At 39.1% G+C, this 18,180-nt stretch overlaps 1 protein-coding gene across 9 annotated transcripts in view; it reads right to left on the reverse strand.

The window, feature by feature from the left end:
* The window catches only part of CBX5 (chromobox 5), a 36,311-nt gene that overhangs the window by 14,716 nt on the left and 3,415 nt on the right, over positions 1–18,180 (reverse strand). For 3 of the 9 annotated variants that reach the window (XM_067696829.1, XM_067696831.1, XM_067696822.1), the window contains exon 2: positions 3,598–3,776. In XM_067696829.1, the coding sequence (XP_067552930.1) occupies positions 3,598–3,734 (137 nt within the window). In that variant the 5' untranslated portion in view covers positions 3,735–3,776. Of the gene's footprint in view, positions 1–3,597; positions 3,777–5,334; positions 5,440–5,506; positions 5,730–16,413; positions 16,516–16,815; positions 16,926–18,180 lie in introns of those variants that run through there. The other 6 variants (XM_067696827.1, XM_067696824.1, XM_067696825.1 and 3 more) reach the window with 6 other exon arrangements.

Below are 18,180 nucleotides of genomic sequence, written 5' to 3' on the forward strand. Positions count from 1 at the left end.
TGCTTTGTAAGTAGCAAAATAATGTGATTTCATACATATAATCATCTATGCAAATGCTGAAGAGAAGACAACCTAATTCTAAATGCACTCCAGTTTATACTGTCTTAAATATGTTACTTATATTTTGAAGAAATTCCAACAAGTTATTAGAAGATTAAAATAATTAGAAAAGAGGTAGTAAGGGCTTAAATCATTAGAATACAGACGAATCATAAAAAGGAAAAGACTCAAAACTGGAATTTGGAGTGCATTAATTCAATGCTCTGGATTCAACCTATCGTTACTAGGTATACATTTTTCAAAATACATTTTTATATTAATAAGCAAAAACAATCCAAATTAAAAAAATTGTGTCTAATTAAACTTGGATCAAGGGAGTCCTACTATGAGGAAAACAAATAGTTGGTATTCACAAAGTTGTTCTCTGTATCCCCAGCATAGGTTTTAGAAAAGCAAACCAACTACCATCTGCAGTTTATGGAATCAAAGCAAGAAATGTCTCTACACGGGAAAAACTAGACCAGGCATCCTCTTCACTCCTAGCCAGTGGCAGAGGTTCTTTTGGTTATATAGTAAGAATTAACTACATTAAGATATATCTGTAAATATATCATAGCAGTTTCTATAATCCCTTCATTGACTGAGGAAAATTTTTTTACGTTTATGCACCATTCATTTTAGATCCTTCATTGTTTTTGTTTTTTGAATAAGGTAGCTTTAAATTGGAATGGTTTGAACACATGCCATAATAACTAAGTAGCAGAATGATGGGAAAATCTGAGATATTTACTCTAGACTTCAACTTTCTGCAAAAACAGCTTAAGAATGAAACAAAATTTATTTCTAAAACATTTGAGCCAAAACCGGAAAAGCCTCTTCCTCATAGCTCTTCTTTCAGCAAAAAAAAAAAAAAAAAAAAAACCAAAACAATTTCCTCATACAATAACTTTCTCCTAAATCCACAGTATATGTAAGTTTACTATCCCAGGAGAAATTAAGGCACGAAAATCAAGAGACATGCCAACACTGTAGCATAATAAGTAAGCAGATGCAGAGGTAGGAGAGAATCTCTGTTGCTAGCAAGGAAAGCCAGTCTTCTAATGAGATTATCCCTTTTCCTACCATATTGGTATTGTTGTTTCTACATCAATCAATTTTCACCCAAAAGATAGCACCGTATAATTTATAAAGAATCTGGGTTTTAGCGCCAAAGAAATCTGATGCTGGGTCCTTGTTTCAGCACGTACCAGTTCTGTTATCTTTGGTAAAACAACTAATTTCCTCATATGTAAACTGAAAATACCTCTAAAGGCTGTTATGAGAATTAAAGAGAACACATGAGGTAGAATATGACCACTGCCTAGTAAACAGTAGGTACTTAGTTGTAGACAGTGCTGAAGGGGCACAATCTGTTCCGGTCTTTAATGATAAACTCTGGATATTTCTGACAAAGTAAGGACAAATGTTTAATCTGGGACTTCCTTGGTGGTCCAGTGGTAAAGAATCCGCCTTCTAATGCAGGGACGCGTGTTCGACCCGTGGTGGTCGGGGAACTAAGATCCCACATGCTGCGGGGCAACTAAGCCCGTGCGCCACAACTACTGAGCTCGCACGCCTCAACAAGAGAGCCCGCGTGCCACAAACTACAGAGCCCACATGCTCTGGAGCCCACGCGCCACAGCTACAGAGAAGCGCACGCACCCCAATGAAAGACCCGCATGCCCCAACTAAGACCCGACACAGCCAAAAAAAATAAATACTAAAAAAAAAGGTTTAATCCATCTACCCTAAACCTTTTCTTTTCCTCTTTTATGTATGTAAGGTACCAGTAGCTGAATTATATAGTCTTGAAATTCTTCAAAATGCCCAACAATTTCCAGTGGTGATGCACTGGGCCAAATAAACACCCTCAAAGTCTTTAGGTGTATTTTAATTCCTTTCTCATGGTGCTCTAGGCCTCTCAAATTTATAGTTCACGTCTCTAGAAGATGTTGTGATACCACTCCTCTTTAGAAATATGGAGGGAACATTCTGATTGCTGTGCTACCCACATTTAGTGCTGTGTATGTGTGCTACAGATGCTAAGCATCGTGCAGTGCGTAAACTGCCCCACCTAAAACACCAGCAGTGCTCCAGATGAGAAACTTGATTCACACAGTAAAATAACCTTAAATATATTCTGAAGGCTCCTGTTCATAACTTTCTCCAAAGGTACTGGCAAAACATTCAATCTTTTATCATATTTAAGTCTCACACTTCAAAGTTGTGATGTTCAGTATGGTAACTACTAGCCACATGTGGCTAATGAGCATTTGAAATGTGGCTGCTATGAACTGAGACGTGCTACAAAATGTAAGATATACATCAGATTTTGAATTCTTAAGCATGAAAAATAATGTAAAATTTTATCAATAACTTTTGTATTAATTAATTTTGAAATAGCATTTTGATGTAGTGTGCTTAATAAAATATATTATTAAAATTAATTCCACTTTTCCTTAATGTAGCCACCATAAAATATGAAATTACATATGTGGCTTGCATTACATTTTTATTGGACAGCACCACTCTGAGGAGCCTAAACCATTTCCTAAAAGCTCACTGGGGTCACAGAAACCCATTCTTTGTTATCAGGCATCCTGAGAACAGAATTAGTGAGAAATTGAGGCAAAATGCCTAATGATTACACAGCTTCATGTATTTCACTTTTCAAGCTACCTCTCCTATGCTTGTGTGTCTAGTTCTACTTATTCCAAAGGAAAGAATAACCTACTTTAGCACTTCAACATAAAGTCAGTTACTGCCTAATTCTGAATAGTCAACACTTCAGTACCATTCTTAAAGCTCACTGACCTAAAAAGAGGGTTTTATAATAATAAAAGATAAATTGAGAGATAAAGGGATAGATTATATTAAAATGTTAACTGTAGAAATTAGGTGGCGTGTATCTGAGTGTTCACTCAATTTCTTTTGCCTTAGCTGTATGTATATTTGAAATTTTTAAAAATAAATATTGGGGGAAAACTGAGGTCTCAGATTTAAGTCTCTCATTAAGATGAGTGTTTCATCCTAGGACAATCTTGAGGTCCAAGGATCATTATCGAAAGCTATGGGCTATGGGATCAACTACGACTTCTTCTGCTTAAATGTATGTGCTTTAGCTTAGTTACATCCAAAGGAATAGTAACAGCAGCAGTTTATACTTACATTGAGCTTATGTGTCAGGCTCTACACATCTCCCCAATGTCTCTATGATATAGACTATTTCTAATCCCTATTTTATTGAGGAAGAAAAAAGATTAAGGAACTTCACCAATGTCACCCAGCTCGTATCATAAGTGGTAGAGCAAGAATCTAGACCCAGGCAATCTGGTCCCCAGTCTATGCTAACCAGTTCATTATACTGCCTCTCAAAAGCATTCTCATTAGAACATCAGCTCCAAGAAGCAGGAGATTTTGCTTAGTTTATTGCTGTGTCTTCTGACTCTTAGAAAGGAGTGCAAGTGGTGAAAGAAAAAGATGGTGATGGTTCACAGGGAAATGCCTGTGTCTGTGTCCACCTGCGCAGAGTCCCAAAGCCTGAGAGAAGGCACTTACTCGGAAAAGCCTTTCCACTTCAGTAGATACTCCACTTGCCCCTTAACCACACGCCTGTCTAGCACCTTCTCCACGACGTACTCCTCCTCATCCTCTGAAGAAGAACTGTCAGCTGTCCGCTTGGTTTTCTTTCCCATGTCTCACGCTGTTCCACCTGAAGGACTAAGGCCACCGGGTTCCTGCAAATGGGAAGGACAGAAATGGTCAGAATCCATGTGAGCAGTTAAAACTGTCTGTTCTGGATGGGATGCAGGGGGTATAACACAAAGTTGCCATGTACCTTTTTCTTGCATCTTAAAGCATCCTACAGATGAGGCCTAAGAGTTTAATCAAAAATGGGCAGATCCCCACTTTCTCTTCAGCTGACAAGATCAAAATTATTAGATGGCACAATTATCTAACTCCTCTAATTTCAGATTCCATAAGACAAGTAATGTGTGGGATTTTACTCCTAGCTAATTCTATAACTGTTTACAAGTCATAAACTCAAAGACAAGTATGGAAAACCTTCAGTTAAAAGAACCGTGATAGAATTAACACATTTCCCTCCAAGGTTAATAAGGTTTTTTATAAAAATGGAAAAAAAAAAAAGTAATAAGAAAAGCCACCAAAATCTAACTCTCCTCTGCTCTGAGCATCCTGAACAGTCTCTTAGCAGCACAAAAAAAGTCCTGCTCAGGCATCTTTCGCCACATTTTCAGTGACTCAGTACATTTCCCTTAAACAAACTGAGCTTGTCCCTTCTGAGCATCCATCAGCTCACAAAAGCAAGGCTGACATCTCAAACACATTAAGCCTCCCCTTTCATTTGGGGATGGGAGGGAGGCAGGAAGGAGAAAAAGATTTTTGAGTCCTAAAAATCAAAATTAGTCATTGAGTTGTTCAATAATTCTTAAGGCTCAACTAATCCAATTATTAAGGAGGTACACCTCTCCTCTTAACTGGAGTTGACTTTGGGCCAAAGGAAGAAGAGGAGGAAAAAGAAGTCTGGTCCCAGACTCACATCAACATGAAGCCTCAAAACACAGAGGAACCATTCATAGGCCCAAGGAAAGCTGAAGCAAGGCAACACAAATGGAAATTGAGTTAAGCTCAGAAATATGCACAACCAGGGGTACTCAACAGAGAGTCTAGTTTTTTAAATTCCCACAATCATTTTTAAGAATTCTTCCTTAACCATGTTAAATGGTGCCTAGAGTCTGGATTACAGAGTAGCAGGAATTGTTTTCTTAGCTGAACTCTATTTTTATTTTGCTGTAACCTTTAAAGCTTTTTTTCAGCACTAAAAATATTTCCATCCTGATCAGAAGACCACCCCAGGAATAGGGAAGGTCGCTACTGATCTCGGAATTTTGTTCGAGTAGCATAAAAAGTTGCATTTATCAATTTACTTCAAATTAGCAAATTTTAGGGAATTATTCCCAGAATATATAGTTGGAAACCATATCTCCAAAACTTACTAGCAATAGGTCTGCCCATCCAAAAAACTGTTTGTACCCATTACTGCCTCGTAATAAAACTATGTCTTCATTAACATACTTTATTTGGAAGAGGGGGTGGGAGGATGGGGTAATGTAGGTGAGGGGTTTCAAAATAATTTTTCCATGAATTCAGGGGAAAGTCCTAAGCTTCAAGAAAAAAAATCTGATTTATTTAAAATAAAAGCAGCCTCCAACCTCACTAGAGACAGGAAATGTCATATTCCAAGGAGAGTAACCCACCCCCGCCCCCACTCACCTTGGAATTTCCGGGAGCTGAGCAGCTTAGGTCAGAGCGCCAGGGTTAAAACCAGCCCCGGGTTAGATGCATGCAGTGAAGCATTGTGGCTATGGCCTCCCCTGCCTCACAAGGAAAAACAAGGATTTACATATGTGCTCTTCAGTTTGAGGGAGAAAAGAGGAAAATCTACCTTTACACCTTCATGCAAAAGAGGAGCCCCAGAGGCAGCAGATGAATGGGGGTTCCCTCCTTTACCTACCGGATCGCCCCAGTTCTTTCTTTCCCTCTGGGCTAACAGAAGGGGCCTCCCCTCCCAGGTCTGGGGCTTGGCGGGCTGGCAGCTCCCCCGCCCCCACCCAGCTGCCTAGGCGCCACTGCGCAGCTGTCCCAGTCCGTTGCCATGGCAACTGGCAGCCTTACTAGACTAAGGGAGGGGCGGGGGGGAGAGGCAAACGGAAAAGTTAAAAGGCTTAACTTTTCTTTTCAGTGAAGACTGGGTGGAGAAGTTGGAAGGTACCTCCCTTGGCCTCAAGGCTAAGGCATTCAGAGCTCTAGGGAATTGGCGCTTGGATTTTAAACCCAAAACTTGTGCTTATTCCTCTAAGAGCACTGGGAATTAATCAATAGCATTTTAAGATCTAACAGGATTATAGCTCAACTGGGGGGGGGGGCGGGAGGCGGGGAAAGGCTAGCTCCTTCTTCAAGATCAGTACAAACTACCCACCCCCTAATCCAGCCCACCAGAAGCACTTTAGACAAGGCCTTTTCTACCATCTGTCACTGAACAGTTAATTAAGATTGCTGGGGTGGGGGTGGGGTGCAGGGACTAACCGGAGAGGGGGAAGGGAAGGATTTCAAAGATGCTATACAACTTCCCCTTTGGGGGGAATTACTGGATACAGAAACAGAATGTAGCGACTTGAAGCACTACCAAAGAACCTTTCAGCTGAAATTATAGGTAGAAAAAAATTTAATTCTTAAGTAGTTTTAAAAAAGAGAAGGGAGGGAGCAGTCCAGTCACAACCATTACTATTAAAACCACTTCTCATTAGTTGTTCTTGTAATGTTATAAAACAAATTTTCAAATAATTACCCACCTGGAACATTAATTATACAGTATAGTAATCTAAAACTTTGTATATTAAGAATCCCTAATACTTGAAAAAAGGAAGACTGAAATAAAGAAAAGAGAATTAAGACTTGCAGTCCCATGAATTCCTTTCTCCTGGCCCTAAGAACATTTCAGAGAGCTCCAAAACTCTGCTCTCTGCTTTACAGATACGGGTCTTTTAGAGATAGAGGCTGCTGCCATAGGAGATTAAGAAAAAGGGACAATCAAAAGCAAAGAACCCGACTGAGGAAAAAAAAGAATGGTGGTTCTTTTACAGTTTAAGGGCTAGAGCCTGGGCCAGATAAAGCATCAAGACTGGTTATTATTTTGGTTATCAAACAGAAGAAACTGTAGGGTGTGAGGGCAAAGTGGACAGTTTTCAACTACGAGGATTTCTTCAACTTTGAATAGACCCATCAGGAAATCTGAGTAAAAACTGCCTTTCTCGATTCTTCCTAACTTTTTAAAACTTTTTGTAGTTAAGGGATATGAAAACAATGCCAAAGGAATTAGATCAGGGTTGTGATTCTGTGATTAACTTGCCATGTGTGATCTTGAGTAAATAAATTTTAGCTCTAACCCCAGAATCACTAAAGTGGGCCAAATAAATCCCCACTGCCTACCACCTAGGGAAAGAGTGAGTTTATGTTGAAACCAAAGGGCTGTTAAGTCCCCCAACGAGAAGCTTTTGTAAAAATATTACAGGGCCTAATACAACAGCAGCAGGAAATATGTGACCTTCCAAATTCCTAAGCCGTTAAACCATATCACATGCAGTAACTCCTGCAGTTCAACATGTTAGAGAGCAAGAAAGGAGGAACTGTGTCTTTGTTAACCAGGTGCTGGTAAACTAATAAACCTTCAGAGAAAATGCAGGTAACCCTTTCTCTCAAGGGCAAAATTCTTACTCCTTAAAATTCAGGAAAGCATTGGAGATGGCAGAATGAAAAGACTTAACAGCAATTCTGTAAAGGGATAAAGGACATTTTAGCGAAACCTTTCAGGCGAAACAAGGGAATTCAAGGAGGAAAGGGACAAAAACATTCAGGTGTCCATCCTTCTCCTTAAAACATCAGGAAATAAAGAGCCAGATCAATTCCCTCCTTCCCACTCTTTTAAGAACTGCCTAAAAGGCACATGGCTAAGATCCCTTTCTCTTTGGGAAATGGGTTTTGTAACAGCTGACAAATCAAATTGGGCCTTATGCCAGGAGTCAGAGTCCAACCATAATATTCTGTAAAGAATGGCATGCAATTGTCTTGTAAATCTCCTGGACAGTCACAGACCAGAAGCTGGCAAGGATGACGACATAGTTCTGATGGAATGTGTCTTATCTTAACCTTGAAGTTACAGATCTGCTCAGGAGCAGCAGTAAATGAGAAATGCACTCAGACACCGGAGGGGACGTAATTCTCTTTTAGACAGTGCGACCCAGTGTATTAGGGTCAAATGAAACACAGAGTCAGACGGACAATTTAAGGGCTAGAGCCTGGACCAGATAAAGCATCAAGACTGGTGGTTCACACTGAGCTTGGACGGGAGCATTCCAGTGTGAGAAATGAGACATGGCTGGCAGGATGATGGCTTGATTAAGGTAGAATCCCGATACCATGACAGAGAAAGAGAGGCTGAGCCTCTGAGCACAACCTTATTATCCTTATGGAAATCTCCATGGGAAGGGGTGAGCTTCTCAAGTTTCTAGAGTCTTTCAGACATAACAGCTCTCAGCCTTTTCTTGAACATACACAGGAACTCTCTGGTAAAGGCATCAACAACCACAGAATCCAGCAATTTAATGGCCCATCAGATCACGAGAAAGAGCAGGCCCACCAACTCTTCATATCAACGATACAAGGCAAATTCACCTTACAGGCCTCTGAGTGCTGGGGGAAAAACACCTAAACCAGGGATCTGGTGAAAATTCAGCCTTGGACAAACATCAAAGAGCTTTGTGGTCAGGCACAGTCAGAACCCACATTCCAAGTCGATGACAGGAAACTTCTTTAACACATGAATCTTCCAGAAAAAAAAAGGGGGGGGGGAAGAGGTGAGGAGGTGAAGCAGAAAGAGAGGGACAAAAAAAGCCCCACACATTATACGGGTAAAAGAAAAAAAAAAAAAGGTAAAAACTGCCAGTGCCCAGAAATTACAGAGAAGGCATTACTGAGAGCCGGAGCAGGCATTACTGAGAGCCGGAGCAATCCAGAAGAACAAGAGACATAAAGATTAGCTGTTTGCATCAACCAGTCAATCCTGGAAACAGAGAACCACCCACATGAGATCCCTGGTATCTGTCTACTCTGTCTAGTTCAGGCTCTGCTCTAGTCCCTCCAGTCACTACTTTTCAATGTCAACTGTCCTGGTGGCTTTTCTTAGATCTCGGTGTAGCACACTGTATTTTCATCACGACTTACGAGCAAAAGCATATATATATATATATATATATATATTATATATTCTAAGTTTTTCTCTAAGTTTTCTTTGTATTGTTTAAAAAGTAATGAAACCGACGGCTAAGCTGCCTCACTGAACTACCTACTAAACTGACATTAGTCAAACCAAATGTCAAAATGCATAATCAATGAGCTCTTTATTTTAGAGTTTCAATATAAATTTTATAAGCCCACTAAAAAGGCAAAATCTTCTATAAAGAAAGTCATTCTAAAGAGTAGGAAAGGGCGAGGGCATATGCAAAGGTCCCTATCACATATATTAATATGCCACTGATGGGTGACTTCAGTTGGTCTAGGCTTGAGAAACTCCCATTTCTCCCCTAAGGCCCTTGGGGAAAGCTGGTGGCTTATGCGAAGATTAAACTGTCAGCTACAACATTGTCTTCAAGGCATCCTCTTTATAGCTTTATTGCAGCAAATAAAACAGATGAAAAGCAACCAAATTTACAGAACCATTTTAATCTGGTTTGTGTTCTTTGCTCTTTATAGATCTAGAAGTACCAATGGTTTTAGGTTTGTAACACATACAGCATAAAACTAAAATACCCTCTATAAAGATGTTTTCTTCCACTAGATTTATGATTTCCAAAGTATAAGCCATGTGACATTTTAACAAAAACAGCATAGGGACGGCACATTACAGCTGTCCCGGCTGTCTCAGGTTTTGTTAAATGGGCTGCTAACTATCACTCCACCTCCACCAAAAGCCTATGGGCACCCAACTCAAGAGGAGTTAAAAGCTTTCTAAATGTCTATTTAAGAGACTGGATTAGGAAAGAGTTGAGGAGGAAGATTAACTGTGGTCGTTAACACCCCTGTCATTAACAAGCCACATACAGAGAACACAAACTTTATTAATAGAGAGGAGTGTGGAAAGAGGAAATGGTTCTCCCTTGGCTAGCAGAAGCTCCAGTTCATGATCCTTCAAAAATCAGGCCAAGGCACTGCTTCAACCAGTCACAGAATTATTCTGGGGGCAAAGTATCCTATTTGTTGATTATCTAAGCCTCCCACTCCAGCGAGCAAGGGAGTAAAGAGCCTTTTGTTCTTTTAGATTAAAACATCTACATTATAAATGGAGATAAAGTGTGCCTTATAAATTTCATTTGACTGTACTGTCCTCCAAGCTCTGAATGCCATTAAAAAATATAAATGAATGTGTGCTATAGCAATTCTCAGAACTGCTCAAAGTGTTAAGTCTGGTTCATTGGTATATTTACCACTAACACACAAATTCTTGATAACTCATTACCAGATCACAATTCCACAAAATAATAATTTTACATGAGATTTTTCTTTTTCCTTTATTCAAATCTACTGAATTTCTTCTCCCAAGTGTCCATCTTCTCTAAATTTAGTTAGGGCACACCTAAACCCATCGCTGGGCAAGAGGTTAGATAGTCAATTGTTCCAAGATTCATGAGAAAGTAGAATTTGTATCACTATGGGCAAATGTCTTCCAGATGGTGCTTCCAACAACTCTATCCTTGGAATGTACTGAATTCATCTCAAAGCACCACAGTCTCTAGTGAGTGTTAATCTCACACCCATTCCTCTCTATTAATTAAATGTGATGAAGCATGAACTAGTAGATCTTGTCACCTTTCATGAAGAACCTAGCAATTTCATCATAAATCTTAAGAAAAATGACTAAGAGCAACATTTGAGTAGATTACCACGAATCTTAGATTTTTACATACCACTTTGGCAATTCATGTTCACAAAATATGGAAGGGTTAAAAGAGAACTGAAGTATCCACACCAAATAAAATTATGGCCATAGAGCAGTTTCTAAACAGCCATAAAATTAAGACTCACACTTATCTAGCTTGTACAGATTTTGGCCATCAGCAGTTTAAGGGTTACAAGGGCCCCTTCAGGTCATTTCAACAAAACCTCTATTTGAAGGAAGAGCTTCTACTACGGCAAACAATTTACATTCTAACGTAGTCTTAGTTTTGCAAAGACATTCAAGAGTCATAAAAATTAATTTGCATAACCAAACTAAAATCTCTTAACTGTTGAGATGGTATTAGACTTTAAATCAATATGCTAAAACCTGATTAATACATCCTGACAAAAAAAGGAGTTTTTATATAATTGGAATAAGAAAGATATCTCAGATTGTAAAACTTCAGGAGTAAAAGAGAGCATTCCTTCAACATATGGCATAGTTTTGTGCTCTGCCATTACCTTGGTGTATTAGCAACATGAATTATATTGAAGTCATAGCCTACAATTTAGATAAATAAAATCAAGCCAGTATTGAACTTTTTCCCATCCCATACAACGGTATCCTTGGCAGCTCCTTGGCCATCTATTATGATCCTGACCAATTTCTCTCTGTGGCAATTTAAAAGCTGTAAAAAAAATACATAATGGGTGGTGACAGGAGAAACAAACCTACACCAGAAATTATTGAACCTTGTACGTCTCTGCAAGCGTCTCTATTGACATTTAAGTGTGAGTTACTATGCCACAATATCATAAAAGTGTGCTCTACACTTCAGATATCTTGATAGTTAAATGCAAAGAAAGGCCATCAGATAAACAGCTAAAGGGATGGCCAATCTCAGACCACCCAGCTCTTCCACTGAGCACTCTGACACATTGCTTATGCCAAATAAGATGTTTCTCTCTTTTTGTGTAGCTTCCAACCATCATCCCAATTTAGATCCGATGCCAAAAGGATGATACAGTAATACTGATCCTTGCTCTAAAATTGGTTATGGGACATTTATTGAGGGCCAAATAGGTGTCAAGCATTGCATAAGCAGTGAGCCTAGCCCAGTCTTCAACTTAAGGACTAAGGATTTTAAGATTCTCCTTAGTTAAGTCAGCACTGGTTAGCACCATCCCCAAAGGTTATTACAAAAAAGCTACTAAAGGGGTAACTAGTTAACAGTGGCAATATCAGGACTAGGAATAAGGAGATGTGGGTCCTATCCCAACTAGATCACTGAAAGGTTGAACTGGACAGTTCACTTAACTTTAAGGGTGCTAGCTATTTGCCCTACTTATCTCATAGGTCTGCTGTGGGGGTAAAAAAACTAAACACTTTTAAAAATATAAAGCAGGGGCTTCCCTGGTGGTGCAGTGGTTAAGAATCCGCCTGCCAATGCAGGGGACACAGGTTCGAGCCCTGCTCCGGGAAGATCCCACATGCCGCGGAGCAACTAAGCCCATGCACCACAACTACTGAGCCTGCGCTCTAGAGCCTGTGAGCCACAACTACTGAATCCCGTGCACCCTAGAACCCATGCTCTGCAGCAAGAGAAGCCACCGCAATGAGAAGCCCGTGCACCGCAACGAAGAGTAGTCCCCGCTCGCCGCAACTAGAGAGAAAAGCCCGCGCGCAGCAACGAAGACCCAACACAGCCATAAATAAATAAATAAATTTATTTAAAAAATATATATAAAAAGCAGGGAAGTTAATAGTAGATGAAGTTAAAAATAATGAACACGTAGTTAAAAATAATGAACACGTTGGTGTTTCCTCCTCTTCTATTTTCTGGAACAGTTTGTGTAGAATTTGATATTATTTCTTCCGTAGAAGTTGGGAAATTCAACTGTGAAGCCATCTAGACCTGGAGTTTTCTTTGTGGGGAGGGTGTTAACTACAAATTCCATTATCCTTGATACACATAGGGCTAGTGAGGTTCTGAATTTTTTCTGAAGTGAGCTTTGGTAGTTTGTCTTTCAAGGAAGCCATTCATTTTACCTTAGACATTGAATGTATTGGCATAGTTGTTCATAATACTCCCTTATTACCCTTCCACTGTCTGCAGGATCAGTAGTGATAGCCCTTCTCTTATTCCTGATATTAGTAATTTGTGACGTTTTCCCCTGATCAGACTTGCTCGTTAATTTTATTTATCATCTCAAAAAACCAACTTTCAGTTTCATTGATTTTTCTCTACTGGTTTTTCTTATACTTCATCAACTACTTACTGCTTTTACCTTCACTACTTCCTTTCTTCTGCTTACTTTGGGTTTAATTTGCTTCTTCTTTTTTTAATTCAATAAATTTGACATGTAACACTGTAAGTTTAAGGTGTAGAGTATGTTACTTTGATACATTTGTGTATTGTAATATGGTGGACAATGTAGTGATATTTATGTTACATAACTGCAGTACAACATTATTGTCCATATTCACTATACCATGCATTAGGTCTTTAGGGTTATTTACTACTTGTTACAAGTTTGTACCCTTAAACACCATCACTCTTATCCCTTCTTTTTCTAGGTTCTTAAGATAGAAACAAACTCTAGATCTTTCTGCCTTTTTAATTAAAGCATTTAATACTATAAATTTTCATCTAAGCACTGCCTTGGCTATATCCACAAATTTTGACGTTATCATTTTTTTTTGACGTTATCATTTTTATTCAGTTCAAAGTATTTTCTAATTTTCTGTGTGTGATCTCTTCTTTGATCCATGGTTTACTTAGAAGTGTGTTTAGTTCAAATATCTGGGGATCTTCCAGATGTCTTTCAGTTACTGATTTCTAATTTAATTCCATTATGGCCAGAAAACATACTTGTATGATCAAATCCTTTTAATTTTGAGATTTGTTTTATGACAGAAGATGGTCTGTCTTGGTAAATGTTCCCGTGCACTTGAAAAAAAAAGTGTATTCTGCTACTGTTGGATGGAATATCCTATGAATGTCAATTACATCAGCCTGGTTGATAGTGTTGTTCAAGTCTATTCCGTACTGACTTTCTGTCTACTTGTTCTATTAATTACTGAAAAGGGGTGTTGAAATCTTCAATATAATTGCAGATATCTACTATTTCCGTTCTATTGTTTTTTTAATTAAAAGAGGGTGTTGAAGTCTCCAGCATAATTGCAGATGTCTATTATTTAGTTCTATTGTTTTTTTCTTTCTTGTACTTTGACACTTATTATTAGTTGTGTAGAATTATTGTGTCCTCTTTTTTTTTTTTTATTGTGTCCTCTTGATGAGTTGATCCTTTTATCATCTAACCTACTGTTAGCTATTTGCCCTACCTACCTCATGTCTATTACGGAAAAAGAACAAGAAAACACTCGAGAATATACAGGAAACAGAAGGTAAAATGTTGGATGTTAAAAATAACTTTAATGAATTTGCTTACTATCTGTAAGTTTCACCTATGCTTGTCTCTAACTACACATATGAGGTTTGCCTATGTTTCATCAGATTCCTAGACATAATTTATTGTGAAATACTGAACAAATTAGCAGTATATTACCCTCCACAACTCCCTGTGAGGTAGTAAGTGAGTCTTACTAATTTAGGGATGAGAAACAAGGCACAAGGATTTGCCTCAGAAACCAAACTTAAGATAGATTTCCCAGCCTATTGGCTGATCTCTTTAGCAGAGGGCATTTTATTCCAACATAATTATGCCTGCTGGCTCAGATATGAACTTGCTTTATTCTAAGAATTGTAGATTACAATCAGAGAAATACTTGAATTCAATTTGATTCCTCCTCTCCATGCAAGAAATAAATAATGAGCGTGTTATGAAACTTGATCTTAAAGTAGTCCTTTCAGTGACACCATCTCAATCCTATGCTTTCTGGTGTCCTTCCTAGCAATGAAACACAATGGAACAGGCACTTAGTAAGTCTGAAGAATAAGACTGCATGTTGGGACTTCCCTGGTGGTCCAGTGGTTAAGAATCCGCACTTCCACTGCAGGGGGCACGGGTTCGATCCCTGGTCAGGAAACTAAGATCCGGCATGCCAATTGGTTTAAAAAAAAAAAAGGACTGCATGTGAAAAATTTTAAAACTAGGTCCATGACCTATTTTCAGTTAGAAAAATCTGTCAGTGCTATTTTCTTTTCTTAAAATTCTGCTTACTCCCCTCTCTTTAAAAATAATTTTAAATTGAGGTATAATTGATTGTAAGTGTTTAAATTTGATGAACTATTCTTACTGGATAGGAAATCCAGACTACACAGTCCACAGCCTCATTAGAAAGAGTGAAAAGTGGCCCAGCTAGTCCATTACATTCTTTTTAGAAAATCACACACAATTAACAAGTACAGTTTGTCATCCTGTGTTAACATCCTGAGAAGTTGACAAGCAGCCAACGAAGTCTTCTGTCCCTCAAGTCCTAGGCAAAACCACCAGTGGACTACATTGGCCCAAAATATAAGAATGAGTTCTTGATTTGCATTTAAAATTAACTTCAAAAATAAACTCCAAGACAATTTAGGAGTCACTTCATAAAAGTCCTAGGTCCAGAAGGCTATTAGTTCTCACCTATCCAATTTCTTCCATATAAGAAACTAAGGACTGGGACTTCCCTGGTGGCACAGTGGTTAAGAATCCACCTGCCAATGCAGGGGACTCGGGTTTGAGCCCTGGTCCGGGAAGATCCCACATGCCACAGAGCGTCTAAGCCCATGTGCCACAACTACTGAGCCTGCGCTCTAGAGCCTGCGAGCCACAAGTACTGAAGCCTGCACACCGGAACGAGAAGCCACCGCAATGAGAAGCCCACGCACCGCAACAGAGTAGCCCCCGCTCACAACTAGAGAAAGCCCATGTGCAGCAACAAAGACCCAACACAGCCAAAAAAAGAAAAAAAAAGAAAAAAAAAGAAACTAAGGACTGAAGAGGGCAATTGGCTCACTTGGGTCTCCTGAGCCTTCCCCCGCCCCCCAGCTGCCCCTCATTTTTAAAAATAACCTTTCCTTTTTGAATTAGGTAAAATTTATTTGGATAGGAGTTAGAGAACCAGGGTATAACAGTCTGAATGATGGCCCTCCAAAAGTTATCCATGACCTAATCCCTCAAACCTATGAATATTACTTTACATGGCAAAAGATGTGATTTAAAGATGTGAAAGGAGAAATTTATCCTGGATTATCAGTGGGCCTTAAGTGCAATCACATGTATCTTTTTAAGAGAGGCAGGAGTTCTGAGACAGACACGCAGAGAAGGCAACATGAAGACAGAGCAGGGAGAGATGAGGCCATAAGCCAAAGAAAACTGACAACCACCAGAGGCTGGAAAGGCAAGAAAGGGACTCTCCCCTAGGGCCTCCGGAATGGGCTCAACACCTTGATTGCAGACTTCTGGCCTCCAGAATTGTGAGAGAATAAATTCCTGTTGTTTGAAGCCACCAGGTTTGTGGTAATTGCAGCCACAGGAAACCAAGACACAGGGGAAATAAAATTTTAAAAATCATAAACCAGACATATATAAAACCAATTACTGATACAAAAAGAATTGTGCTTTAAATGACCCAAAGAATGCCTAAACCCTTTAATCTTTCATTTCAAAGGGTAAGTTGAGGCAATCACAGGATGCAATTTATCTAAAATTATGGCAGATCTGAGAAGATAAATTCAGAAAGATCTAATATTTACACAGCTTCCAACAAGAACAGTGTAGGTCTTCCCCCAAACATGCTATCTGGTAGAGCTCCCGAACAGACTAAACATGGGCAACAGTTGTCACTGTGGGTGTTCTGCCAACACAAGTGTAAAGTTGTCATCAGAAAAGAACACGTGGCTTCGAGTGGCTTACAGAAATCCAACAAATCTGCGTCCTGGACTCTGCACAAGCCAACTCTTCTCAGGATGACCTGGACTCCTTCCCATTAGTACGATGATCAGCTAAAGCCATCCTCTACAAGGAGGGAAGGAAAATCAAAGTTTATGTCAGGGAAAAAAAGACAACTGCCCAGAGTCCAAGTTCATAGATAACAATGTGTAAATATCAGCCATACTAAGTCAGTTGTGATATCTCACACTGTAATTTATTGCTTTTTAAATCAACATCCAGAGCATTTAGGCCCAGTTTCACATAAGGTAAACGGAAATAAAAATAGACCAAGTAAAAGGACAAGAAAAAATGCTTTACCAGGGGATGTTAAATGGGCTATTTCAATAAGATATATAAATCATGCTATATGGTAAAATAAAATACCTTGATAAAAGCAAAAAATAGTAGTCTTCCTTGGAAACCTTTGTACCCTGGATACCTTTCTCTCTTTTCCAGAGGTACTGTCAAGGGCAGTGAAAATCACCAGAACTTCCCTAGATAATATAAAAATCCAGTCACTTCAGAGGTATGTTCTTTCTTTCTCTTTCCCCAGTTATCATCTTGCTCAGCTCCTGCCCAGACAGAAGCTTTCTACTTACTGTATTTCAGACAGACCAGCGAAGATGTGTTATTTTCCCTTTTAGTGAATAATATTTCATGTTTGGATGCAATAAGATGCTTCTAAATTCTAAGTGCAAGTGCCTGAAATTTAATTTTTGTAACAAAGGCTCAGCATTTTATATTGTTAACAGAGAGGAACAAATTAACAACCAAACCAAGTTCTCCAAAGGCAAGAAATAAGTCTAAACTTAGGATTTTCAATGTGATAGTTTCAGAATTTCAATGAAAAATTACCCACCAGAAAGAAATGTTTATCAGACCTATTAACTGTGACACTGTAAGGGAAGTTACAATAAAACAAACAACTTTTATTTGCACACCACAGTAAACCAAAAAGTCTAGCTTCAAGTCCTGAAATTTTTCAGATTAAAATATACCATTAAAAACATCAAATAAGGGGTCACTGATTACAGCCAAGTAGGTGGGGCTGGAAATGAGATGAATCTACTCGGAGTAATCTAGGGTGGCATGATTTGGTTACCTATTTTTCAGTCAGTATTTCTTTTCCCCCAGTGTACAAGTCTCTACACAGCTGAAAAATCAGATCAGCAGAAATCGACCTGTGTTTTTAAGAAAATGAAATAGAGTACTATAGATGAGAAAATGTCAGAGAGGGGCTTCCCTGGTGGCGCAGTGGTTGAGAATCCGCCTGCCTATGCAGGGGACATGGGTTCAATCCCTGGTCCGGGAATATCCCACATGCCCAGAGCAACTAAGCCCGTGCGCCACAACTACTGAGCCTGTGCTCTAAAGCCCATGAGCCACAACTACTGAAGCCTGCGTGCCTAGAGCTCATGCTCCGCGACAAGAAAAGCCCCCACAATGAGAAGCCCACGCACTGCAACGGAAAAGTAGCCTCCGCTCACCGCAACTACAGAAAGCCCACGTGCAGCAACAAAGACCCAACACAGCCAAAAATAAATAAATAAAATAAATTTTATTAAAAAAAAAGAAAATGTCAGAGTGCTTTGCACATTTATTTGCATAATGAAACTTTAAAGGAAACAGGATTAAGTCAAATGAGAATGTAATAAGCACCTGAAGCAAAGTCTACCTCCTTCAAAAACATATTTGCCATTATTTTAGGAAGCCAAACAAACACAAGATGTAATCAACGTTCAAACTGCA

This window comes from Pseudorca crassidens, chromosome 11, assembly GCF_039906515.1.
Source record: "Pseudorca crassidens isolate mPseCra1 chromosome 11, mPseCra1.hap1, whole genome shotgun sequence".
Classification (NCBI taxonomy): Eukaryota; Metazoa; Chordata; class Mammalia; order Artiodactyla; family Delphinidae; genus Pseudorca; species Pseudorca crassidens.